This window comes from Schistocerca serialis, chromosome 11, assembly GCF_023864345.2.
Source record: "Schistocerca serialis cubense isolate TAMUIC-IGC-003099 chromosome 11, iqSchSeri2.2, whole genome shotgun sequence".
Taxonomy (NCBI): Eukaryota; Metazoa; Arthropoda; class Insecta; order Orthoptera; family Acrididae; genus Schistocerca; species Schistocerca serialis.
In genome coordinates, this window is record NC_064648.1 from 111,060,630 (window position 1) to 111,088,417 (window position 27,788).

At 40.6% G+C, this 27,788-nt stretch overlaps 1 protein-coding gene across 1 annotated transcript in view; it reads left to right on the top strand.

Annotated features, from left to right (window-relative positions):
* Positions 1 to 27,788, top strand: part of LOC126426510 (uncharacterized) — a 202,339-nt gene that overhangs the window by 167,568 nt on the left and 6,983 nt on the right. The window contains exon 9 of the mRNA XM_050088416.1: positions 5,536 to 5,662. Within this exon, the coding sequence (XP_049944373.1) occupies positions 5,536 to 5,662 (127 nt within the window). The remainder of the gene's footprint in view (positions 1 to 5,535; positions 5,663 to 27,788) is intronic.

Sequence of the window (27,788 nt, forward strand, 5' to 3'; positions counted from 1 at the left end):
TTTTGTTTCTATAAGCCTGCATTCACGTGACCAGAAGTCTTGTTCCTCCTGCCTCCGTACTTCACTAATTCCCAGCATATCTAACATTAACCCATTTACTTCCCTTTTTAAATTTTCTAACCTACCTGTCCGATTAAGGAATCTTACATTCCACGCTATGCTCTGTAGAACGCCAGTTCTGTTTCTGCTGATAACGACGTCCTCTGAGTAGTCTTCGCCTGGAGATCCGAATGGGGGCTATTTTACCTCCGGTATATTTTACCCACGAGGACAAAATCATCATTTAACAATACAGTAAAGCTGCATATTCTGGGGGAAAATTAGGGCTTGTTTCCCATTGCTTTCAGCCGTTCGCAGTGCCAGCACAGATATTGTGTTTTGGTTAGTGTTACAAAGCCTGATCAGTCAATCGTCCAGACTGTTGCCCCTGCAGCTACTGAAAAGGCTACTGGCCCTTTTGAGGAGCCCCACGTGTGTCAGGCATCTCAACATATACCCCTCCATTGCACTTATGGCACAGCTATCTGTATTGCTGAAGCACGCAAGCCTTCCCACCAACAGCAAGGTCCATGGTTCATGAGTGGTGGCCAAGAACATTTATTTGGTAAGAGAAATGGTTGACCTTTTCTTCCCAAGACTGAAGTTTGATCAAAGTGTTGACCATTCGTTCAAATGCTGATGAGAAAGTGGGTGAAGTCGTCATAAATATGTACACAGACAAAGCAGTCGAGTATATCTGGATGAATGATGTACATCAGTTACGAGATAGATTAATGAGTATCCATGGTGAGGAGATGGAAGGCAACAAATATTTTAACACTGAAAATATAGGTAGTAAAACAGATGTTGCGGAATAAATACAGTAACTTATTCATCAACATTCCCAGGAGTCAGATATTTGAACAATCTTCCGCATACATTCCGCTAAAGTGAAAAGTATGGTAAAGGCTTGGTGAAAACGATGATCAACGAACTTGCGTTCGAAAGGCATCTACCAGGACACATTTATTGTGGTCCAGGAACAACACTGGATGAAAGACTGGCTCAAGGAAACAAGGAATTAATCCGTTGTATGAAATAGGCAAAAGACGTGACGTAGTCTACAGATACCACAAAGGTCTAGATAAAACACGTAGAGCTGGCAAAGAACGGCAGTCGGCCCCAAAGGGACAAATGCAAGCGGAATATGCTTCATTTGGTTAAAAATTGCCTGCAATGACAATAAGAGGAATAGTGTATGGAAAAGGAAAACTAGCCATGGCTTGGATGACAACAGATGAGGTTCATAAAAATGGTTCATCTTTTTTGTCTGCGTAAATGAACAATTTCACGATTGACTACAGTGTTCTGCCGAGTGGGAAGACTAAACTCAGCAACTATCCGCTCTACAGCAATCACGAGTTTTTGACTGACTCGCAACGGACGAGGAAAGACAAGCAAAATACTGGTGTAAACCTACTCATAACTCTAGGCATACGTCTCGTAAAAAATTATTGGATATCTTATGAGAAAGAATTAAGGGTCAGGACTACCCTAACATAAAGGAGGATTTCTACCAATTTTACTTGCCGCACCAGGAGTAATTCGTTCACTGCCTGGTGGCGTTGTTGCCATTGCAAAACGTAATCACGACAAAACAAAAGAACGATGTAGTATTGGAAGAACAGAAGGGACACAACCATGCAATAGAGAATGAGGGAGCTACAAAGCTCAACCAAATTTTAACCTAGCAAAGTTGGCAAAACAGTTGTAAATCAGCCACTTTCGTGGTATTTGCATGATCGGTGAACTAACCAGTCAACCAAAAAGTGTTGTGTGTGGAGCGGTAAATTTAGATACTTCTGTTAACGTTGACACACACTTGGCGCGTTACCACAAAGACAACGAGAAGAAGTTTGTCTTCGATTTATTTGGTGCTAACACCAAGACAATTGGTTGACGACCTAGGTCAACATGAACTATACTACTATGTCGGGAGAATATTTCACTTTGATGAAGGTCTTCCTACAGTATGTAAGAGAAAGAAAAGTAAATTTGTCAAAAAAATTGTAGCCGCTAGAGAGGTAGTGAATGTTCGTGAAGAAACCACCAACGAACTACAGAAAACTTGGGAAAATTTTTTAAAAGAAGTAATGTCATCCAACTTTTCATATACGATTGATGGCTAGCTGACGTAATAGAAATGGACTCTGGTACTCTGAAATCCATTTCAAAAATTAACAAAAGACCCAAATGTTTATTGACTGTCATCAATGTCTTCTCAAATTTTGCATCGGCCATCGCATGTAACGACAAATATGTGGAGGATGCCTTCGGAAAAAAATGTGCAGACAGAAACGGTAAAAATTTTTACAACAAACAATTTTGAAAAGTGGCGAAGAAACGAGATATCAACCGGTACTCAACATTTTGAGAGACGAATGCATCTTTTGTCGAAGGATTTAACGGAACACCAATGGAAGAAAATGTGCAAAGAGTTTGCTGTTCAGGGTAACTACAAATCAATTGAACTGGTTGAAAAGTTGGTTGATGAGTACAATAACTGGATGCTTTCAACGGTAAAGATGGAGCGAACAGATGTAACGAAAGAAGATGAGAAGGAACTACTGAAGGCAGTTCATGTTGAAGATGCCAAGCCTAAATGTAAGGTGAGCAATAAAGTGAGAATCAGCAAATTTAAAAATTTTACAAAAGGGCTACAAAGTCAACTAGTTAACAAAATTTCTTATGGTTGATCGAGCTGTTTTCTCTAAGCCAGTTTCATACAAGCTGAATACCTTGGAGGGGAAGGAGGGAAAGAAATTTTTAATGAACATCAGCTATAGAAGATGAAGTTTCCACACGTATAGCCTGTTGAGAAACTCTTGAGGAAGAAGGATGACAAAGTGTATGTGAAATTCCTGGGTTTTTTATGACTAAACAAAAGTTGGGTGTGAACAGAAAATTTATTCTATAGAAAAATTTTTCTAAGTAAATGAAAGGCCTGGTACTTACGGAAAGAAGAAGTAGAAATGTGTTGGAATGATCAAGATGGATGGTTCGAGTTAATGCATGAACTTTCAACGGTAAAGATGAAGCCAACAGATGTAAGCAAAGGAAATGAGAAGGAACTACTGAAGGCAGTTCATGTTGAAGATGCCAAGCCTAAATGTAAGGTGAGGAATAAAGTGAGAATCAGCAAATTTAAAAATTTGAAGCGTTCTAGTTTCTTCAGAGCTCAGCGATATAACGTCCAGGTTTCGCAACCATGTAGCATGGTGGAAATGACTACAGCTTTGTACACCATCAGTTTGGTGTACAGTTTTAGGTCTTTATTCAGGATGACACGCTCTGTAAGGCGTCCAAATGCTACATGGGCAGCACGTAATCTGTACAGCGAAGTGAGCACAGGTAAAAGGCCACGAGGTGCCCCTCTCAAACGTTATAAGGATCGATCCGAGTAACTGGTCCACAATAGCAGAAGACCGAAGTCGCTGGCGCTCAGTTACCTCAAATGCTCTTCAAAACTTTGAGCTGGAACGTCGAAGAATGGAGGATGACAAACGCCGGAGACGTAAACTCCTCCAGGCTCAGCCACCTGTTCCACTCTAGGATTGGATTGCTAAGCCATCAACGACACTTCCACACCTGAACCGTGACAAAGGAAATCTCAGGAAAGAAATGCAAACCCGGATACGAGTATCAGCCGACGACGACGACGATGAACTTTTCAAGATTATGATTGGTAGAGAACTGCCATTGATGTTGAAAGAGAAAAAAAAGGAGTAGAAAAAGCTCAGCAGCCAATGATGATGAAGCTCGAAGTAATAAGCAAGATACAGCTTGACTATTTTTCCTCCATTAATGTGGTTTTCCTCATTTCTGTGAAAATTTCTATTTTTGGTAAAAAAAATGGTAATTTCATGCTGTTTTCGTGCCAGTTTTGCTCTTTGGCCTCTGATATTGTTGGTTTTGATTCCTCAGAAGGACACACAACAACTGTTTTAATCAATGCCAAGACGAATAACTACTTGCGGAAAGGCCAGATATGGACCAACGCGTTATTCACTAGCCCAGTTTGTAGAGCTCTTTCTCTTTTAAAATTGTAGTCATTTGTTTGTCTGTATTTGTACATGTGTCTACTAATTTCCGTCCTATGGGATTAATTCCTTCGTAAACCTTCTTTTTTGTTTTTAGCTTTTTAGTATATATTGAACAAATTAACTTATTTTCAGTCATAGACGGGCACTGCTACGGCATGTGTAGTTCTATCACTACTGTATACTTAAACAAGGTGGGAAATGGATCTTGAACCACTGAGTTGTTACCAAACAGCTCAAGGAAATCTCTGTGCAGTCAGCACTTGCTTCTAATAGTCTGCTAGAAAGACAATTGTAGCAACGTTCGTTAAGAGCAGGAATGCGGATAGATATGCATAGGTTGCCAGAGACAACTGTACAAGTAGCTTCAGAGCTGACGCGACCTTCCAGAAAATTCATTAACTTTATTACATATGTAATGAACTGGTGTTACACTATATTATGGTGCTAGCAGCATGTGTGTTCATAATGCACAGTCGAGTAGTAGTATTCTTTCATAGTCTGTGAGCGGAGACAAATAATTATTGAACATTAAAGGACATTAGAGCTTGTTATGAAGTTAAGGTACTGCTGCATGGGGATTTCTTATGTCCAGAAAAGCATTTACTCATAACAACAAAATATGCCAAGGAATGCAGTTCCTACAAGTTAGCCATAATGCAACAAAGAGCAGAATCTAGAAGTAGTACAGCATGAGATAAGGGAATAGACCTTTATTCAGTATGACTGGAAGAACATTTGTGAATGGAGAAATAGCCATATGATTATGATCGACGATTAACATGAAATATGTAGCATAAAAGACGTGCTTTCAGTTGGATGTATCGAATAATTACGTGAAGAACAGCGAAAAATAAAATACTGTGTGGCTAGGAGGAAGATAAAAAGTAATGTACACTGTAACCTCATGTTCAGTCTGTGCAGTGTCACTGAGTTGAAAAGATAATAGTAGAACACACTAAATTAAATACATCTATAAAAGTACAAGAAAGGCGTTTAAAAGTTTGTAATTATCTAATTATTTTAATTCCATTATTCACATACAGTAATGATCAGATTCTTAGGAAGAAAAAACTTTAATTTGTATTTGGAAACATTGTTGTTGCTAGAGATTAAATTTTTGTGGGTAAATATTATAGATGTGTCCTCCAACATTTCTTTGAGAGACAGTTGTATTTCCTAGATGCATCTTATGTGTTACTTATTTAGTCTTTTCTGCATTAATTCCTTAAGTTTTGTGCTCTCCATATTTCACTACTTCACAGTTGTTCTTGATGAGTACTCTGTTTGCTAGTAATAGTTTTCCTTCTTTTTTCTCTGCTTTAGTGTAATAGTTCTCCTTATGTAGAGGATTAATTACAATGTGCAAAATTCAGTTCAGAATTCGCATTCATTGTTACAGTATTGTGATTTTACAGTATTTATGCTCATAGGAGATCCTGTTTTATGTTGATAGCACCCTGACGGGAAGTGGCAAAGAGACATTTTCCGGATTCCGTATGACCAAGGAAATCATGAAGTAAAATTCAAGTTCTTCGGAAAAGGTACTAAGGTTTACAACCTTGGAAGGTGTCTTAACCTTGGTATGTACTTTCTATCTCATTACATAATTTTCAACATTTCTTTCAAAACATGTGTTAACTGCAAGTACCTACTGGTCCTACAGTTTGGAAAATTCTTTGGAACAGCGATACGAAAATAAATTGATATCATGCGGCTGCCAGACTGGTTCAAGCCTTTCTACTTGGCACCACTTTGAAGGCTTGTTATGTAGTCTAAAAGGCATCCCAATACTGACCTTTCCAGATCAGAAGTATCTGAGGTGGTCGCTGGGAACCGAACAGTTGGCCTCCACAGTACTGGCCACCAATGCAGGGGTTCTCATAGTTTTTCCCTCTGCACTCACCTTCTGAAACCAAAATTCTTCTTTTGTTCCCCTCCCGCCCCATTTTTCTTTCCTTCTTCAACACTTCTTATACTTGGCACAAAAATATCCCATGATATCCACTTAGTTCTGTTTGATTATTGTAACTATCTGTCACAATAATAATAATAACAATAATAATAATAATGATTATTATTATTATTATTATAACAGTAATGATTAATAGAGAATGTGCTTCGATGATATTAAATTTAAATATTTTTGAAATTATCATACATTTCTATTATTCTAAGGAACTGAAAGTTAACAAACCTTTTTTAAAAAAACTTAGTTCACAAATAAGTTAGTTGTTCACAGTTTGTTTCCATTTATCCATTTATATGGACCTTAATTCATTACGAATCCTTTCGTATTTGAAAGATACCAATGTGCAAATGAGATAGAACAATAATCAAATTTTAAATACTCATTTAGAAACTGTTTTATTCAGACTGATCATCTGGAAAGAAAATAAAAAAGTGCACAAATGCACATGGTTCAAAATTTGTAAAATTTTGACATTTGGACTTTTAGTGTGATGTGGCGCTTGAATTTGCGAATAAAGCAGATCCAGTCTTCGTTGGATGTTTGAAACAGTGACTCATAAGCCCCTTTACATCTGCAGCTGAGACTGAAATTCCATCTTCACTAATACGATCGTGGAAAATGTTGAATCTCACAAGTAAGTCGACATGAAGGGCTATCACACGTCCAATATACTTCTTGATGAATTGGGATATTCATTCCGAGTCTGCACACAAAACGTTTCGAGAGACTTCTATTTAAATTCATTTCGAAGAGTTCTATCACTTCAGAATTCCATTAACATCTCCTGTTCCACTGTTCATAAGTGGTCGATCGTATCGAAAGGCTTGTGGATCAAATTATACTCAAATGAAGAATTCGGATATATATCATGGAACTGCTGAGTAAGGCCACAACCATACCCTACACTAACGGTACTAATTTTCCCTACATCCACACTATTTTCCTCCGCGAACTCATTGAGACAAGAAAACATCTTGCAGTTACTGTTCTCAATACAGGTTTTTCAAAGTACAAGTTTTCCTTAAACGCAAGCACTTTCCCCCTTCGAAAGATGTTACTAATCTTGCCTCGCTGAAGTGATACACTATGGGATCAAAAGTATCCGGACACCCCCTAAAACATACGTTTTTCACATTAGGTGCATTGTGCTGCCAGCTACCGCCAGGTACTCCATATCAGCGAGGTCAGTAGTCATTAGACATCGTGAGACAGCAGAGTTGGGCGCCACACGGAACTCACAGACTTCGAACGTGTCAGGTGATTGGGTGTCACTTGTGTCATACGTCTGTACGTGAGATTTCCACACTCCTAAATATCTCTAGGTCCACTGTTTCCGATACAATAGTGAAGTGGAATTTTGGAAGGACACATACAGCACAAAAGCGTACAGGCCCATCTCGTCTGATGACTGACAGAGACCGCCGGCAGTTGAAGAGGGTCGTAATGTCTAATAGGCAGACATCTATCCAGACCAACACACAGTAATTCCAAACTGCATCAGAATCCACTGCAAGTACTATGGCAGTTAGGCGGGAGGTGAGAAAACTTGGATTTCACCGTCGAACGGCTGCTCATAAGCCACCCATCACGCCGGTAAAAGCCTCGCTCTGTGTAAAGAGCGTTTAGCATTGTACGATTGAACAGTGGTAAAATTTTGTGTGAAGTGACGAATCACGGTACACAAAGTGGCGATCCGATGGCAGGGTGTGGGTATCGCGAATGCCCGGTGAACGTCATCTGCCAGCGTGTGTAGTGCCTATAGTAAAATTCGGAGGCGGAGGTGTTATGGTGTGGTCGTGTTTTTCATGGAGGGGGCTTGTTCCCCTTGTTGTTTTGCGTGACACTGTCACACCATGGACCTACATTAATGTTTTAAACACCTTGTGGCTTCCCAACGTTGAAGAGCAATTCGGGGATGGCGACTGCATTTTTCAACACGATCGAGCACCTGATCATAATGCACGACCTTTGGCGGATTGGTTACACGACAATAACATCCCTGTAATGGTCTGGCCTGCACAGAGTCCATGCCTGAATGCTATACAACACCTCTGGGATGGTTTGTAATGCCAACTTCGTGCCAGACCTCACCGACCGACATCGATACCTGTACTCAGTGCAGCACTCCGTGAAGAATGGGCTGCCGTTCCCCAAGAAAGCTTCCAGTATCCAGCATTATCGACGTAGGGCGCCACGAACTTGAAAGTCAGCATTTTTGATTACATAGTGTACCTAGAGAAAATTCGGCTTCTCAAGACGTCGGTCAAGTAGTGTAACATTACAATCCATTTGTCGTTCTAAAACACAGTCGTGAGTGTAGGATTGCTGTTCAGTAGGAAAAATTCACCCTTGAGCTCCAGAACGCGACGAATCATTTTACCACATGACAGCCGAGGTACCTCAGAGTGCAGTAGAAGCGAAGCATGTATACAACCCATCTCCTCGCAAAGAATGGAAAACAGCTACTGTTTAAACCTTGTACTTTTACTAAAATTTGCAACACCGACAGTGTTGTTGAGCACTTTATTGACTTCCAGTCGTATTACTTCAGAAGCCAATGCTTTCTGGTGTGAATTTTACTGAAGCTAAAACAGCACATCCCCTTGCTACGAACCGCTTTCTTCGAGGGGTTGCCCAGAAAATAATGAAGCACATTTTTTTCTTTTTCTTTATTGAACACAATGAGAATTGCTCACGCGAAAGGCCGTTGTTTGATGTATACACACGGTTTTTCCTCACAATCTCCATCCCGTTCTGTGGCCTTCCTCCAGCACTAAAAAGGACGTGTATGCACAGTCGGTAGAAGTCCTTGTCCTGGTGGCGGAGTCAGTGCTTCACTGTGTGAATCACCTCCTCATCGTCCTCAAAATGTCTTCCACGAGTGGTGTCCTTAATGGTCCAAACAAGTGGAAGTCCGAGTAGGCTAGGTCAGGTGTGCCAGGTGTGACAGCCGTGGATGGTCTCCCGCTTGAAATCGTGGAACTCCGGCGAACCGCCCTCTGGTGCAGATGCTCCATAAGCTTTGTATAAGCGTTTGTGAATATTCCCCATAAGTTCTTCCTCTGCAGTGAAGAATTCAGTGACGGCAGGTTGTTTGTATCGTACATGTCCTACGGACGCCATTTTTAAACTGACCTAGAATCACGATGTCTTAGGACTTTAATGGGAACCAGTACCTGTTTTTCAGGGCAAGTGACGGAAACTCCGCCCGCTCACTCAGGAGACTTCAAATGATAGATACGTAACGTTTCGCATTCGTAGCATTGTTTTCAGCTGAGGAAATATTGCGATGCATTACTTTCTGGGCAACGATCGTAGTTCCAGTAAATGCTGCCGCCCCATTGGTACATGTACGAATACAATTTGTCCAAGACAGATTGCAGTCAACAAAAAGGAATGGACGAAAAAGAAGTCCTCCCTTCTAGAGCTTTGAGAAATTGGAAGTTCTATCCCATTTCGGCCGGCCAGAGTGGCCGAGCGGTCCTAGGCACTACAGTCTGTAACATCGCGACCGCTACGGTAGCAGTTTCGAATCCTCCCTCGGGCATGGATGTGTGTGATGCCCTTAGGTTAGTTAGGTTTAAGTAGTTCTAAGTTCTAGGGGACTGATGACCTCAGAAGTTAACTCCCATAGTGCTCAGAGCCATTTTAACCATTTTTTTCTCTCGTATTTCACTTTCGTAACAGAAGCGTACAGTAGCAAGAAGCTGGGAAAGATTTCCCGTATCAGTACTGTCATCAAGTTGCAGGGCGAAATTTAGGCTTTCATGAAGACGTTCCAGCAACTGATTTGTCATGTCAGAGGCTGCTGTATCAAGACAATCACCATGTCGTCTGACTGTGGTATCAACTTCAGACTCTCGTCTAACCTTTCTCCTTGTATTTAGATGGCTGTGGGAAGAATTAATTTCTCGCCAATAATGTGTGGTGATTTGGATTTTGCAATCAAGTAGGATACCTGGATATATCTTCATAGGACTTTAATAGGAACTGGTACCTGGTTTTTGAGGAATATGACCTTTCCTTTTAGTTGTTGCTTATGACGTTAAAAAAATTCGATCGGTTTACTTAGATGATCTGACATTTTGTCTGCGGATAACTCTTTAATCGCGTAGGTCTTAGGCTATCGTTGACTAATCTCTCCAAACGAAGAACACATTGTGGTACTGGAAATGAGCGTTTCACGTCATTGGTCGGGAGGCACCTTACGGGGCAGGTCCGTCCGCCTCGGTGCAGGTCTTATTACACTCTACGCCACATTGGGCGACTTGCGCGCCGGATGGGGACGAAATGATGGTGAAGGCAACACCCAGTCCTTTAGCGCAGAATATTCCCGACCCAGCTGGGAATCGAACCCGAGCACGTAGGACGGATCTCCTTCACGCTGACCACTCAGCTATCGGACAACACGTTGTGGTCATACCTCACTGTTCAAAAGAAGAATGGTAAAGGTTGCTGTTACATAATCAACTTAATATTTACACATTTGCTTTTGCATTTATAACTAACATTCTGATAGGAACAGATGAAGATAAAAAAGAAGAATGTACTTTTGATTAAACTGGAACTTTCTCCCTTATGAGAATTGCATACTTTCGAATCACTTGCTACCACTGCAATGGTGGAATTTGTATCGCTTTGTTAACTACTGCCTGTACTAGAATCCAATTTTTCCGGGTATTCCTGCACAGATGTTCTGCTGATCAGTTCTTGTGCAACAAGACAGCAAATTAACGATTGGTGACCTTCCTATCCTGGTTGATGAGTATCTGATATATATATATATATATATATATATATATATATATATATATATATATATATACACACACTCCTGGAAATGGAAAAAAGAACACATTGACACCGATGTGTCAGACCCACCATACTTGCTCCGGACACTGCGAGAGGGCTGTACAAGCAATGATCACACGCACGGCACAGCGGACACACCAGGAACCGCGGTGTTGTCCGTCGAATGGCGCTAGCTGAGCAGCATTTGTGCACCGCCACCGTCAGTGTCAGCCAGTTTTCCGTGGCATACGGAGCTCCATCGCAGCCTTTAACACTGGTAGCATGCCGCGACAGCGTGGACGTGAACCGTATGTGCAGTTGACGGACGTTGAGCGAGGGTGTATAGTGGGCATGCGGGAGGCCGGGTGGACGTACCGCCGAATTGCTCAACACGTGGGGCGTGAGGTCTCCACAGTACATCGATGTTGTCGCCAGTGGTCGGCGGAAGGTGCACGTGCCCGTCGACCTGGGACCGGACCGCAGCGACGCACGGATGCACGCCAAGACCGTAGGATCCTACGCAGTGCCGTAGGGGACCGCACCGCCACTTCCCAGCAAATTAGGGACACTGTTGCTCCTGGGGTATCGGCGAGGACCATTCGCAACCGTCTCCATGAAGCTCTGCTACGGTCCCGCACACCGTTAGGCCGTCTTCCGCTCACGCCCCAACATCGTGCAGCCCGCCTCGAGTGGTGTCGCGACAGGCGTGAATGGAGGGACGAATGGAGACGTGTCGTCTTCAGCGATGAGAGTCGCTTCTGCCTTGGTGCCAATGATGGTCGTATGCGTGTTTGGCGCCGTGCAGGTGAGCGCCACAATCAGGACTGCATACGACCGAGGCACACAGGGCCAACACCCGGCATCATGGTGCGGGGAGCGATCTCCTACACTGGCCGTACACCACTGGTGATCGTCGAGGGGACACTGAATAGTGCACGGTACATCCAAACCGTCATCGAACCCATCGTTCTACCATTCCTAGACCGGCAAGGGAACTTGCTGTTCCAACAGGACAATGCACGTCCGCATGTATCCCGTGCCACCCAACGTGCTCTAGAAGGTGTAAGTCAACTACCCTGGCCAGCAAGATCTCCGGATCTGTCCCCCATTGAGCATGTTTGGGACTGGATGAAGCGTCATCTCACGCGGTCTGCACGTCCAGCACGAACGCTGGTCCAACTGAGGCGCCAGGTGGAAATGGCATGGCAAGCCGTTCCACAGGACTACATCCAGCATCTCCACGATCGTCTCCATGGGAGAATAGCAGCCGGCATTGCTGCGAAAGGTGGATATACACTGTACTAGTGCCGACATTGTGCATGCTCTGTTGCCTGTGTCTATGTGCCTGTGGTTCTGTCAGTGTGATCATGTGATGTATCTGACCCCAGGAATGTGTCAATAAAGTTTCCCCTTCCTGGGACAATGAATTTACGGTGTTCTTATTTCAGTTTCCAGGAGTGTATATGGTGAGCAACAACCTGTGGTTGTTTCGTGATGATGCTGTGGTGTACAGGAAGGTGTCGAAAGTGAGTGACGAGTTAGACAAAGTTTCTAGTTGGTGTGATGAATGGCAGCTGGTTCTAAATATAGAAAAATATAAGTTAATTCGGATGAGTAGAAAAAACAAACCTTTAATGTTCAGATACAGAATTAATAGTGCCCTTCCTGACACAGTCACTTTGTGTAAATATGTGGGTTCAACGTTACAAAGTGATACGAAATGGAACGTGCATGTGAGAATTGTGGCAGGTCACATGGGCAGAAAATGCAGTGTTCGAAGAGTACTGTGATTTGGCGAACAAATTATTTCTGAAAATGTAAAAACCGCCACTCATGACCTTCCAAAAATTATACCATTTGAGGTAATTAACGTACATTTTAATCTGCCCAATGGAATGTATGTGATAGGGACCCGTGTCATTGAGAAACTACCATTATGGCATCATTTAAGACCAATGACGGGTTTGGTTCACCAATAATTAATGAGCCTCATCATCCTTTAGTTGTTCCAATCCACGAGAAAGTTAAGAACTTGGAAGTAACCATATCTATTGAAATGACAATTTGAGTGACTTCAATGGCATCAGTATAAAAGCCGTTTTAGAAATGAAGTAATAAAATTTATTTCTCTATAAATGAGCAACTTACAAAACTACTATTTTTACTCATTGCCTGTGAGCTAGAGGACTAAAAATATTCCTAACTTAAAATATTCCTAACAAAGGTGTGGAGGTCAACATTCACATTTGTAATGGTTAGGTTCGTCTCCTTCGTGTCCAGTTGTAAATGAGTTTCCGAATTTTTCAAGCTGGTGGGACAGGATATCCAACGTATTATTAACAGTTGAATGAAACTGATAACGATGTAGCAAACTTTTTGACTTCGTGTCCATAAGAAAAGGAAATAATATTTTGTCTAGTATGGAGCATGCTTTTATGTTTTCATCAGTTTTGTTATGTTTGAGTTCGTGCCATGTCGATGAATTAGGTATGGAAGATCATATACTCATGAATGATAAAGTGAAAAGTAAAAAAAAAAAAAAGTTTTTAAAGAAATTACAGGGGTATGTAATCTAACAGTAAGCTTCCCTTGGAGTTAAAGTGCAGACGGCGCTCGTCTTCGATGGAGTGATCGAAATGATGCAATGTTAAGATAAAAGAGGCATTACCAAAAGAAGATACAATTATAGTAGAAAACACGGAAATTCGTGTGCCTGTTGTCAAACACTATCCTAAATATCAAATTTAACTAAAACAAGAAAGGCTTAAAAATTCGAAAATTACCGTGCCATTCACTGAAGAACAAAATGTGCAGAGTACAAGATTGAGTTACAAGAGATGTTTTCAGTTAATGTTCAATTCAGTTAATGTCCAATTCTACACAGTTCCACATGATCTACTTTATGTTCGTTGTGTTTCAGACAAATCGTAAAAACAATCAACTCGTTGGCTTTGCATTGTCTGATCATCTCACGCTACAAATTATCCACGTGAAAACTGAAAAAAATGAAGTTTTTCCACAAGAGATGAGAAACTTAGGTCCATCAAACAAGTATCTGAAGGCTTACGACACATTTCGTGATTTTAAACGTGTTACACATCTGTAAGGCAATGTTAACGTAAACCTGTTGTTTCATAGAAAAGTACCCCATTTATGTGATCAACATGTCAGGTAAGAATTTTTTTTTTAATCAACAGTCTTCTGGCAGGTTTGCTGCGGCCCACCACGAATTTCTCTCGTACGGAAACCCCCTTATCTCAGAGTAGCACTTGCAACCTATGTCCTCAATTATTTGCTGTTTGTATTCCAGTCTCTCTCTTTCTCTACAGTTTTTACGACCTACAGCTCTCTCTACTACTGTGGAAGGCAGTCCGTGATGTCTTAACAGATGTCCCACTCTGTCCCTTCTTCTTGTTAGTGTTTTCCGTATACTTCTTTCCTCTCCAATTCTGCAGAGAACCTTCGCATTTCTTAGCTTACCTGTACACCTAATTTTCAACTCCCTTCTGTAGTGACACATCCTAAATGCTTCGATTCTCCTCTGTTCCGGTTTTCCCACAGTCCATGTTTCACTACCATACAACGGGGTGCTCCAAACCTACTTTCTTAGAGATTTATTCCCCATATTATGGCTTATGTTTGATGCTGCTAGACTTCCCTTGGCCAGGAAAGCCCTCTTTACCAGTACTATTCTGCTTTTTATATTCTCATTGCTCGTCTGGCATGGTTTATTTTGCTGCCTAGGTAGCAGAATTACTTAACTTCATCTATTTCACGGCCAGCAATCCTGGTGTTCAATTTATTGCTGTTGTCATTTCTGATACTTCTCGTTAGTTACATCTTACTTCGATTTACTCTCAATCCATATTCGGTACTCATTAGACTGTATATTCCATTGAGCAGATCCTGTAATTCCAGTCGATATCAATGTCATCAGTGAATCTTATCGTTGGTATCCTTTCACCGAGAATTTTAATTCCACTCTTGAACCTTCCTTATATTTCCATCATTTCTTCTTGCACGTGTAAATTTAACAGTAGAAGCGAAGGACTACAGCCCTGTCTTACACCCTTTTTAATTCTAGCAATTCACTCTTGGTATTCAACGATTACTACTCCGTCTTGGCTCTTGAAGTTGTTGTACATCACTGGTCACTCCCTGTAGCTTACCCCTGTTTTCCTCAGAATTTCGAACATCTTGCACCATTTTACATTGTCGAACACATTTTCCAGGTCGACAAATCCTATAAACTTATTCTGAATTGCCTTACTCTCGTTTCCATTATCAACCACAACGTCAAAAACGACCTCCCGGGTGCTTTTACCTTTCCTATGGCCATACTGATCGTCACTAACATATCCCATTTTTTCGTTTTTCTAAATATTGTTATTGTCAGCAACTTGGATGTATGAGCTGTTATGCTGATTATCCGATAATTGCCGTACTTGTGAGCTCTTGCAGTCTTTGGAATTGTGTGGATGATATTTTCCAGAAAGTCACACGGTACATCGTCAGACTTATAGACTCTACACACGAATGTGAATAGTCGTTTGGCTGCAACTTTGCCCAATAATTTTAGAAATTCTAAGGAAATGTTATCTATCATTTGTGCCTTATTTGATCGCAAGTCTTGCAAAGCTCTTTTAAATTCTCATTTTTTAATACTGGATTTCTTATCTCTTCTATACCGGCTCCTGTTTCTTCTTCTATAACATTAGAGAAGTTTCCCCCCTCAGAGAGGTCTTCAGTGCACTCTTCCCACCTATCCGCTCTCTTCTGTGCATTTAAGAGTGGAGTTCGCGTTGCACTCTTAATGTTACCGCCCTTGCTTTAATATGACCGCAGGTTGTTTTGACTTTCCTATATGCTGATTCAGTGCTTCCAACACTCATTCCTTTTCGATTGCTTCACTTTTTCGAGTAGTCATTCCGTCTTAGCTTCCTTGCTCTTCCCTTTCATCTCATTCCTCAGTGACTCGAATTTTTGTATATCTTAATTACCCTTAACATTTTTGTACTTCCTTCTTTCATCGAACTACTGAAGTATTTCATCTGTTAGCCATGGTTTCTTAGCAGTTACCTTCATGCTGCTTGTATATTTGCTTCCAACTTCTGTGATTGCCCTTTTTAGAGATGTCCATTCCTCTTCAACTGTACTGCCTATCGAGCTACTTCGTAATGCCGTGTCTATAGCCTCAGATAACTTCAAGCGTATCTTGTAGTTCCTTAGTACCTCCATACCCTACTTCTTTGAGCATTGATTCTTCCTGACTAGTCTCTTAAACTTCAGCCTACTGTTGATCACCACTACATTGTGATCTGATTCCATATCTGCTCCTGGGTACACCTTACAATCCGGTACCTGATTTTGGAATCTCTGTCTGACCATGATATAATCAAACTGAACTTTTCCTATACCTCCCAGCATTTTTCAAGTATAGCTCCTGCTCTTGTGATTCTTCATGGGACTATTCCCTACAACTAGCTAAAATTTATTACAGAACTGGTTTTTGTCCTCTTTCATTCCTAGTACCTAGCCTATATTCTCCCGCAGCCCTTTCCTCTAAACCTTCCCCTCCAAACATATTCCAGTCTCATGACTAACAGATTTTCATGTTGCTCTACATACTGAATTATCTGTTTAGTATCACCACATACTTTCTTTATCACTTCATTTTCAGCCTGCGACTTCAGCATGTATATCTGAACTGTCGATGTCAGTGTTACTTTGCTGTAAATTCTAGTGGGAACTACCATATCACTGAACTGTTTACAGTAAGACGCTCTCTGCGCTATCTTCATGTTCTTAAAAAATTTTACTCTCATTGTATCATTATCTGCTGCTGAAACTTCCTGGCAGATTAAGACTGTGTGCCCGACCGAGACTCCAACTCGGGACCTTTGCCTTTCGCGGGCAAGTGCTCTACCATCTGAGCTACCAAAGCACGACTCACGCCCGGTACTCACAGACGAGGTACTGGCAATATCCTTTCTTTCAGGAGTGTTAGTTCTGCAAGGTTCGCAGGAGAGCTTCTGTAAAGTTTGGAAGGTAGGAGACGAGGTACTGGCAGAAGTAAAGCTGTGAGTACCGGGCGTGAGTCGTGCTTCGGTAGCTCCGATGGTAGAGCACTTGCCCGCGAAAGGCAAAGGTCCCGAGTTCGAGTCTCGGTCGGGCACACAGTTTTAATCTGCCAGGAAGTTTCGTATCAGCGCACACTCCGCTGCAGAGTGAAAATCTCATTCTCGATTATCTGCTGCTGTTGATATTACGCTACACTCATCTGACCATAAATCGTTGTCTTCTTTCCATTTCACTTCACTGACCTCTACTATATATAGATCGAAACTTTGTAATGCCGTTTTCCGATTTTCTGGTTTCCCTACCAATTTCAAACTTCCGACACTCCACGTCCTGACTCGTAGAACGTTATGCTTTCGTTGTTTATTCAATCTTTTTCTCACGGTTACCTCTCCCTTGGCAGAGCCCTCCTGGAGATCCGAATGGAGAACTGTTTCGGAATCATTTGCCAATGGAGAGATCATCATGTCACTTTGTCAGTTAGAGGGCACATGTCCTGTGGATACACGTTACGTGTCGTTAATGCTGTGGTTTCCCCTGCCTTCTGCATCCTCATGCTGTTGATCATTGCCGATTCTTTCGCCTTTAGGGGCAGTTTCGCGCCCCATGGGCAAGAGAGTGCTCTGAACTTCTGTCTGCTCCTCCTCAGAACACCAAAGACTGCTATGACACTGTGTGCCCCTTTCAGTGATTAAATTCGATATAATTCCAAATGATGCCCTCACCTACAAAATTATATACGGCAAGAAATATTTGACATATGACGCACAACACAGAGTTTCAAACGATAATTTTTAAACATTTCATGAAAGTTCAATTTTCTGTATTTTTGCACCTGCAGAAGAAAGTGCAACCTGCAGCCTGTTGAATCTGGATTTTTGGCCGTTAGTAGATGTTCTGTAAGACAACATGTAACAACTTCTGTGCCACAGATACTGATCACTTTATTTTCCAATATTCTGGATAATAGATCTTACACTTGCTTGCACCTTGCCCCTAGACGCTGGATCTGGATAAAAATTTCCAGAATCTTTAATTTCTTGACAGTTCATATATTTTTGTTGTATTATCCTCCTCTTTATTTTTCATGGATTCCAAGAGTTTCTTGTGTTAATTGTTCGAAAATTGCTTGTAGAGCTTTTTATAATATTGATATATAATATATATTCCACATACACAGAGCGCTCTGGTATTGGTGAGATACAAATTTTTTGATACTTTTTTATCACATTCTTTACTCATATATGAATGTTTATTTTTCGTGCGCCCATGTGAACGATAGTTGTCGATTGATTTCCCCACTTCACAAAGTTTACACTTCTTAGTGATAATCGCATCTATCTACACAGAAAGTATTTTAAAAATTTCTTTTTCAGTATAAAACCTTCTTTCTCCTTATTTGCTTGAAATTTTAAGATTTTTAAAAAATCGGTTTTTTTCCCAGACATGATGTAAAAACAGTGAAAAATGCTTGAAAAAATGGTTGTTTCTATGTTCCTTCATGCAACACTGCAAATGGACTTTCATTAGGAAATAGGGTGCTTTGAAAAAATCGCGTTTTTATACCATTTTTGCTTGATCTTTGTTCGATCCGAAATCGGCCTTTAGCTCCTACTGGGATGGCTGCCACGTCGTATTAAAGGAGGGCATCGAAGCAGTTCAGAAGTGGTCCGCTAGATTTGTTCCCGGTTGATTCGAACAACACAGAAGTATTTCGGAGCTGAAGTGGGAATCCGTGAAGGGAAGGCGACTTACGGTTCGACAACGCTAATGAGAAAATTCAGCTGAAGCTGACTGCTGAACTACTCTACTTCCTCCAGCATACTTTTCACGTAAGGAACACGAGTATAAGATAAATTATGGCTCACAGGGAGGCATATAGGTAATCGCTTTTTCCTCGCTATATTTGCGAGTAGAACAGGAAAGGAAACAACCAGTAGCGGTACAGAGCACACTCCGCCACGCACCGTACAATGGCTTGTGGAGTAAGTATGTGGATGTAGTTCACGTAGATGCATCGAATTAACGGGAATCCATGGAAGGAAGACGACGTAATTCTCATGAATAACCTGTTGAGAGATGGTTTTCAAAATCACAATGTCACAAAACCATAATGCTGTCGGTGAAATTGAGCTTTTCCTAGCACAAAAGAGTCGTACCTAGACTTCGTCAGCATCACTGTAAATTGCCATGTTACTAGAAAAATCTTTAATGCAGTGAGTTCATAACGATGTTAAGGGGCTGTATTTGTTTCAAGCATAAGTTTCCCCAGTTAACTTGTGTGTTAGAGAAATTGAAGCAAATCTGCACTGGGTCTACAGTTACAGAAACCTGCTGCTTGTAACGTTTAGTGTGTGTCTAATAATCCCCAGAAGGAAACTCTACAGCTGTCTACCAAAAGGGAGAAAATTTTTACTACAGAGTCCCGCTGCCCACTGCAGCACAGTTGTGACAGACAATGTAAATTGATAATAAACGAAATTTTATTCTTTCTATGTTAATCTCTAACAATATATACATATATTGTGTTATAATAACCAATTTAAATCTTAGCAGCTTAAGGCAGACTTGAAGCCGGCCCAGAAACATAAATAATTAAGCTCTTAGGGCGATACAACTCGTTTCATCCGATTGATGATCTCTCAAAGAGAGTAAAGAATTCTGGCGAACAGTCATCATCAGCGTATCATTGCCTCAGTGGCACACATTTCGTGACAGATCGCTGTTCTGAAACAGCGCCAGTGGTCATAACTCGAATATCTTTCAAGATTGGCAGTGGATAATGTGACAGGTCTTTATCAGTATGCCCATTCATATCATAAATCCATGGACTCTGTTGAGCGTAATACGACTACAGTGAAATTCTTCACAAAGAGTCACTTCAAAGAGAAATATGTGACCCATCAATCATGGAGGGCTCCATAAAATGCAACTTGTTGCACTTAGTGATGTCAAAGAAACCAGCTATATGTTACAGATCTACTTGAAGTTTTCCACCGTGTACTCCTTCACTTGTATGTGCTATTCCACGGACTACAAGCACGAAACCTCTTGCAACCACAACTGTCTGATCAGTACAAGCACAGCCATAGTCATTGTACCGAATTTCTATCCGCTTCTGAAGATAACTTAGTTGCTTATTTTTTATACGTTAAAATATCTCTGGTTCATACACTGAAGAGCCAAAGAAACTGGTACAACTGCCTAATACCACGTAGAGCCCCCGCGAGCACGCAGAAGCGCCGCAAAACGACGTGACATAGACTCGACTAGTGTCTGAAGTACTGCTGGAGGGATCTGACACCATGAATCCTGCAGGGCTGTTCATCAAACATACGTAAGAGTACGAGGGGCTGGACACCTCTTCTGAAAAGCACGTTACAAGCCATCCCAGATATGCTCAATAATCTTCATGTCTGGGGAGTTTGGTGGCCAGCGGAAGTCTTTGATCTCAGAATCCTCGAGCCACTCTAGCAATTCTTGACGTGTTGGGTGTCGCACTGTTCTGTTAGAATTGCCCAAGTCCGTTGGGATTCACAATGGACATGAATGGATGCAGATGATCAGAAAGGATGCTTACGTGCGTGTCACCCGTCAGAATCGTATCTAGACGTATGAGGGGTCCCATATTACTCCAAATGCCCACGCCCTACACCATTACACAGCCTCGACGAGCTTGGGCAGTGCCCTGCTGACATTCAGGGTTCATAGTTTCATGAGGTTGTCTCCATACCTGTACACATCCAACTGCTCGATACAATTTCAAACGGGACTCATCCGACCAGGCAACATGATTTCCAATCATCAACAGACGAATGTCGGTGTTGAAGGACCCAGGTGAGAGGTGCAGCTTTGTGTCATGCAGTCATCAAGGGTGTGCGAGAGGGCTTTCGTCTCCCATAACCCATATCGATAATGTTTTGTTGAATGGGTCACACACTGACACATATTGATGTTCCAGGAATTAAATCTGCAGCAATCGGCGTAAGGGTTGCATCTAAACGATTCTCTTCAGTCGTCGTAGGTTCCGTTTTAGTAGGATCTTTTCCCTGCCGTAGCGATGACGGAGATTTGATGTTCTACCGGATTGCTGATATTCACGGTACACTTGTGAAGTGGTCACACGCGAAAGTCCCCATTTCATCGCTACCTCGGAGATGCTGTGTCCCATCGCTCGTGCGCCGACTGTAACACTACGTTCAAACTCACTGAAATCTTCATAATCTGCCATTGTAGCAGCAGTAACCGATCTAACAACTGCTCCAGACACTGGTTGTCTTATACTGGCGTTGCCGACCGCCGCGCCGTAATCTGCCTGTTTACATATCTCTGTATTTGAATATGCATATCAGTTTCTTTGATCCTTCACTGTAGTTCTGTTTTATGCTATCAGTTTCTTTCTCATAGCTGTTTTCTTGCATTCCCCAAATCATTAAGTGCTAGTTGTTATTGTGTATCAGACAATCATTACCAAACCAAGTGCATTTTGTCTTGTCAACTCTGAGTATTGAATAGTCTCTACAGGGTTAACTGTCTAGCTAAGAGTTCCCTAGATCATATTCACAATAAATGTTAAGATGTCGAACATATCAATTTAACGGAGATAAAAAGTACGCTTCCTTGAAATGGCAAAATTCACAATAAATGTTATAGTGTGGAATATGTCAAATGAACAAATATACAACACATAGTTTTTTACACAAAGAAAATGACTACATTCTGTTCATGTATATATATATATATATATATATATATATATATATATATATATATATATATATAAGAAAAAATCTCCATGCATATATCCAAGAATTTCACTATGATACACAAGGATCTGCTAGGGAGAATACTCATATTCGTCACCTTTGCTCTTTGCTTTCTGACAAGTATTTTATTTCATTGGATAAAGTTCCAAAGAAATTTACAGCTCCAGATATCAATCCTTTCTGTACCAAAGTTAGACCATTCTTCCTTCTATTGTTAAACTTGTGAATATCTCAGTTACTCTCAAACCCAGATGAAGTATTGATAAAAAAATTCATACATGAATAAATATCGTGTGAGGCCATGGTTAATATTCCCTATGCTTAAAGAGATGCCTGTGGCATGTGCATATGTGTATTAAACAGATAATTCTCATTACTCTCCTTTGTGAACTGAATACTATTTGTCTACGGGAGGAGTTAACCAAGAATATTTTCCTACATTAAGCAAGCAGATAAGCAACATATCTTAATTTTCTAACTTCAGTATCACGGAAGTTTACTATTACTTGTATGGCAGATGAAGAGTGTATATCAAGAAATATAAATGTGTGGGAAATTGAAGAAAAATAATTTAGAAGCAAACTGTTTGAAAATATAGACTTCTAAACATAGCAACAGAGTTTTAATGAAAGTTTATTGGTTTTTAGTGTAACTTTTCACTATTTGTAACACCTAATAGTAGTTGTTAGGGTTTCAAAAATGGGAAAATTCATAGTTTTAAAATATATTGTCTTAATGACACACAGAAACGTAATGGAGGCCTGGTGATTAACATTCTATTACACTGTAAATCATTCAGAACCGCACACAAAGAATAAAACTTTAATCAAAGTGCGTAATATTGGAGAAGTTTAAAAAACATGCAATTAAATGGAAATTCACTTTTTTCAATCGCCCTCTACACCATTATTATCTGTTGGCCAGCTGAATATTTCCTCATAAAATGTCTTAAATTCACGTGTAATATACTGCTTCATCTATTTGAAGTCTTGCATTTTTTTTTCTCTGCTACTGGAACTGTTCTTCAGGAACACGCAAATTCTGATGGTGGAGGAAGATATCCTCTCTTACACGCTATGATCAATATTACTGTATCCTTTCACATATCTGTATCTGTCACAGAAGTAAACAAAGTGGAACAGAGTGCTGATTCCACAGTTATCTCTTTCAGTTCTACACTTGGTCCTTGTTTCCTCAGAAAAGTGTTTTTCTTATTGTGTTTCATCCATCAGCACATGAAGTCTTCAATTATGGATGCTTTGACTTCTGTTATCATTGAGTTTGCCTACTTTTCTGTACTGTGAATAATGTACTTTATAATCTGACAGATAATTAAAATTCTGTCATAGCAACTAACCCATTCGCAGATAATCCCAAAATCTCAGCCACAACTAGAAAGCTGTGCCTTCTCATAGGGTAATATTGTTGTAGTTTTGCAAATGACCAGAATCTGTAAGTGATAGCAAGAAAGTGCACAGAGACTGGTTCCAGTTCTGTTCAACACAGTTGTCACAAAACAACCTAACATCTGTGATGCTTTTGACTACAGACTTAAGACAGCCAAACAGAAAAGAACAGACTTCACTAGGGCCTTTTTACCTTTTCCTTCCTGGTAAAAATAATATGCACTAAATCCTCTTTTTCTATCATGAATGCAAAAAAAAACATTCACTCTAAGTGTTTTTAAATAAAAGAGTTCCTGTTCTGGTACGTCCACCAAAGTGATTTTGGTATGTAATACAATGATAAGGATAATACTTTCATCTCCTTGTTTGTCCCACCTGACACTTTCTGCTTGAGATCTGAGTAAAATTTTCTACTTGTATGTTGATGTATCATCAATTCTGCAGTGGCTATTCGGTTTGCTACAACACTGAGAAATGTAGTTCTAAGTTTTAAATGCAGCTCTTCATAGGCCTTTGGCTTCCAAATCAGTAACTTGAATTGTTCCTAAAGAAGTTCCAGTAAAAGTCATAAGCTATTTTACTGTCTTCTTCAAGAACAATTTCCACATCATTTTCACTTTTAAGTCTGCACTAGGATAGTACACCTTGTAAGTAGTGTCATGACTTTCTCATAAGAGGAATGACTGGATGTATTCCTCATGAACAGAGCATTTGAGGCTATGTGTAACTCTTCTACCTCTCCTGTCATTTGGGGTTTTTCCATAGAGCTTAACTTATCTTATTCTTCATGCTTGTTTCTCACTACTGTAATGTTAAAAACCTCTTCATATAATAACCAACCTACTCATGATATACAAAGTAGTAGAAAGTACATTGTAGAGTTTAACTTTTTTCTTGGTCATCCCTGTTTGGCCTCTTGAGGATCTATTAATCCTTAAAAAAATATGTTTTTCTCTCAAGCTACTTTGAAACAATTCTTCTTACACCTGGATCAAATAAGTCAAGTTGATTACAGAATAATGAAATGGATATTTATTACAGCTGTTTTCTTTCTTTTGCTGATGATATTGGAGGTTATGTTTGTGATAATCAAACGTAATAGCGCGTTTGTTAAGTTTTAATTTTCATGAGTGTAATTTTAGTACCCTTCAATGAAGCAGATTTTGTTTTGTTACTAATGTAACTGGAAGAAATTCTTCCCCTTTTTCCTTATTCTACTTACAATTTCAGTATAACTTGCAATATCTGCATCACACAACATTTGTTAGGTAATAAAATTTTATAAGTAACAAACAATTGCTACTCGCTGTTCAGCTGTATCCATGCCCATTTTTTTTTCTTTTTTCTTTTTTTTAGGGTGGTGCACGTTAGTGACTATTGCCTATTCAAAAATAATTATCAACTTAGTTTTCCTTTACTACCCAATCAATAGCATCACTGGTCTTCTTTTAAACAGTAATGATAGACCTACCTCTGTAGGACCTAAGAAGTGGAAAAACGATTGATTCAAATGTAGGTGAACCAAAACCTTGTAGCAAGTCTGATATATAGTTTTTCCATTTAAATTTTCGTTAATATCAACATATAAGAACCTAAAACTTTCTACACTGTTTATTACTTCTTAGCAGTACACTAGATTAACAGGAAGTGGTATATTTTCAACAGTGCTAAACTGGATTAGCTGTGTTTTTCAAAGTTTAAAGGTAGTCCAGTTGTGCAGGACCAGTCACCAACTTTCACAAGACCATCACTTATTATTTTCTCTACATATAATTCTTTTCTCCGCTTCTCAGCAATGTTTGTATGATCTGCAAGCTGAACTATTTCTTCCTCCTGATCCAAATACAATAATTAAAACACACAGTAGTGTGCCAATATTCGAACCATGTGGAACTCTCATTGTCGTATCTCTCCACGTGTGGCTTCTTTCTTTGTATTAATCAAAGAGGCTAGGGTGATTTTTGTTTCCTAAATAGGAGCTCAACAAGGCGTCTGTTAACTACTCCAGTACCATAAAATGTTATGATTCACACAATCAGACCTCTTTGACAAACCACAAAATCTCCTAAATGGTGATATATTTTATCATTTTAAGATAATTATTATGGGCTCAGTAAATGTATCATAGTCACTCTCAGTAGAGTGCTCTTTCTCAAATACAGTCTGTGATTGGCCAAATCTCCCATTACCATACAGGTATGTGACAACCAGGAAGTGAGTACATAACCTTCTCAAAACTTTTAGAAAATTGTATAAGGCATGACATTAAAGAGGATTATTGATATTTGTGGGGTCATCCTTCTTATAGAATGGTCTAATAATGAGATATTTTAACCTCCATGGAAAAAACCCACAAATACTTATGCTTGCATAAGTGACTAGAAACATTGTAGTGTCACATAATGTCTCCTTCCCGATTACTTCCCAACATCTACTAAGGATGATAATGATACTGGGTTTTAAGGAAACCCAGGGACAGAAAATTCTCGTGTCCCAATAGTTAGTATTGCTTGCTACTGGGCAACAAGGTTGGGGAAGGTGAGAATAGTTCTAAGTGAGAGAGTGTCTTTACTGAAGATGTTAAAATATCCTTATTACAAAAGGTGAGAGGTTTGAATAAGTATTGAAATTACAAACAGTATGAGTGTTTTACAGGTTCTGACTGTATTCAGGAAACAGTATTGACTCCTGATATACCAGCTCTAAGAGAACTATACTCACAAAGAGGACAAGTCTTTACACACAGGCGGTGACTAAGTAGTGCCGCTGTGTCTACTTAAAATGGAACTAACAGTACTAACTGCATTTGTCGTTGCACTATGTTTTAGGCCGGCTATGGATTCTTAATTATGTACGGGTGACCCTTGCAAGGACTCGGTCCCTTCTTCTGCCTCTTACATCTCTCCTTGTATGCATTTATATCATTCTCGTTTTTACACCTTGTAATGTCACCACTATACACGACCTTCATCACCCTGGCGCCTCTGGTCAGCGTTTTCTCCTGTATGCGTTTAGGAGCCTGTGATATTTTATGAAACCTCCCTTCGAGGTCTGGCTGTTGTTGGGCCTATGTGACCAGTTCCTCCAGTCTCGTAACTTTCCGTGAGTTATGCTTCGCACTGACAGGACTTGCCCTTTTCCCGTGGATACTACAAAATGAATTGCTGAACACTACCTAGCAAACAAACTTCCCTGATCGACACTGAAGAGCCTAACAAACTGGTACACCTGCCTAATATCGTGTAGGGCCCCAGCGAGCACGCAGATGTACCGCAACACGACGTAGCATGGACTCGACTAATCTCTGATGTAGTGCTGGAGAGGACGCAATAAATCCTACATTGGTGTCCACAAATCCGTTAGAGATAGAGGTAGCGTTAATGTCTTATGAAGAGTACGTTGCAAGGCATACCAGATATGCTCAATAATCTTCATGTCTGGGGAGTTTGGCGGCCAGCGGAAGTATTTATACTCGAAAGAATGTTCCCGGAGCCAGTCTGTAGCAATGTTGGAGCTGTCCCTAGTGTTGCATTGTCCAGCTGGAATTGCCCAAATCCGTCGGAATGCACAATGGACATGAATGGATACAGGTGATCAGACAGGATGCTTACGTACGTTTCACCTGTGAGAATCGTATCTAGACGTATCAGAGCTTCCACATCACTCCAACTGCACACGCCCCACGCCATTACAGAGCCTACACAAATTTGAACGGTCCGCTGCTGATATGCAGTGTCCATGTATTCATGAGGTTGTCTCCATACCCGTACACGCCCACTTGCTCGATACAATTTAAAACGAGAACGTCCATCCAACCAGCCAACATGTTTTCAGTGATGAACAGTCCAATGTCTGTGTTGACAGGGCCAGGCGAGGTGTAACGTTCTGTGTCGTGCAGTCATCAAGGGTGAACGAGGGGACCTACGGTTCCGAAAGCCCATATCGATGATGTATCGTTGAATGTTTCTTGCAATGACACTTCTTGATGCCCCAGCATTGATATCTGCAGCAATCTGCATATGGGTTGCACTTCTGCCATGTTGAACGATTGTCGTCAGTCGTCGTTGGTCGCGTTCTTGCAGAATCTTTTACCGGCCGCAGCGATGTCGGAGATTTGATGTTTCACCGGATTCCTTATTTGCACGCTACACTCGTAAAATTGTAGTAAGGAAAAATCCGCACTTCATCGCTACCTTGGAGTAGCTATGTCCCTTCCCTTGTGTACCGACTATAACACCACGTTCAAACTCACTTAAGTCTTGGTAACCTGGAACTGTAGCAGCAGTAACCGATCCAACAACGGCGCCACATACTTGTTGTCTTACATAGGCTTTGTTCACCGCAGCGCCGTATTCTGCCTGGTTACATATGTCTGTTTTTGAATGCGCATACCTACACTAGTTTCTTTGACACTTCAGTATTCTGTCAATGGGTATTTGTCATAGGTGTTCTCTACAAAGGCTGTTCCTGTCTCTAGAAACCAAATAAATACGCTACTGCAAAATACATTTCAAACCTTTTGCTTGTACGCATTTATGTTCCACCAAACATGACCTACATAGCTGTGTGTAACCTCACATAAATCAGTGTGGCGTGCTGTTCTGTGTTTTTTTTTTGTGCTACGTTTACAGCTATTGCCTGCCGGAGAAGACCTGCTTTTCCCTCTCGACCAATTTGATCAGTATCCTGCCAAGCG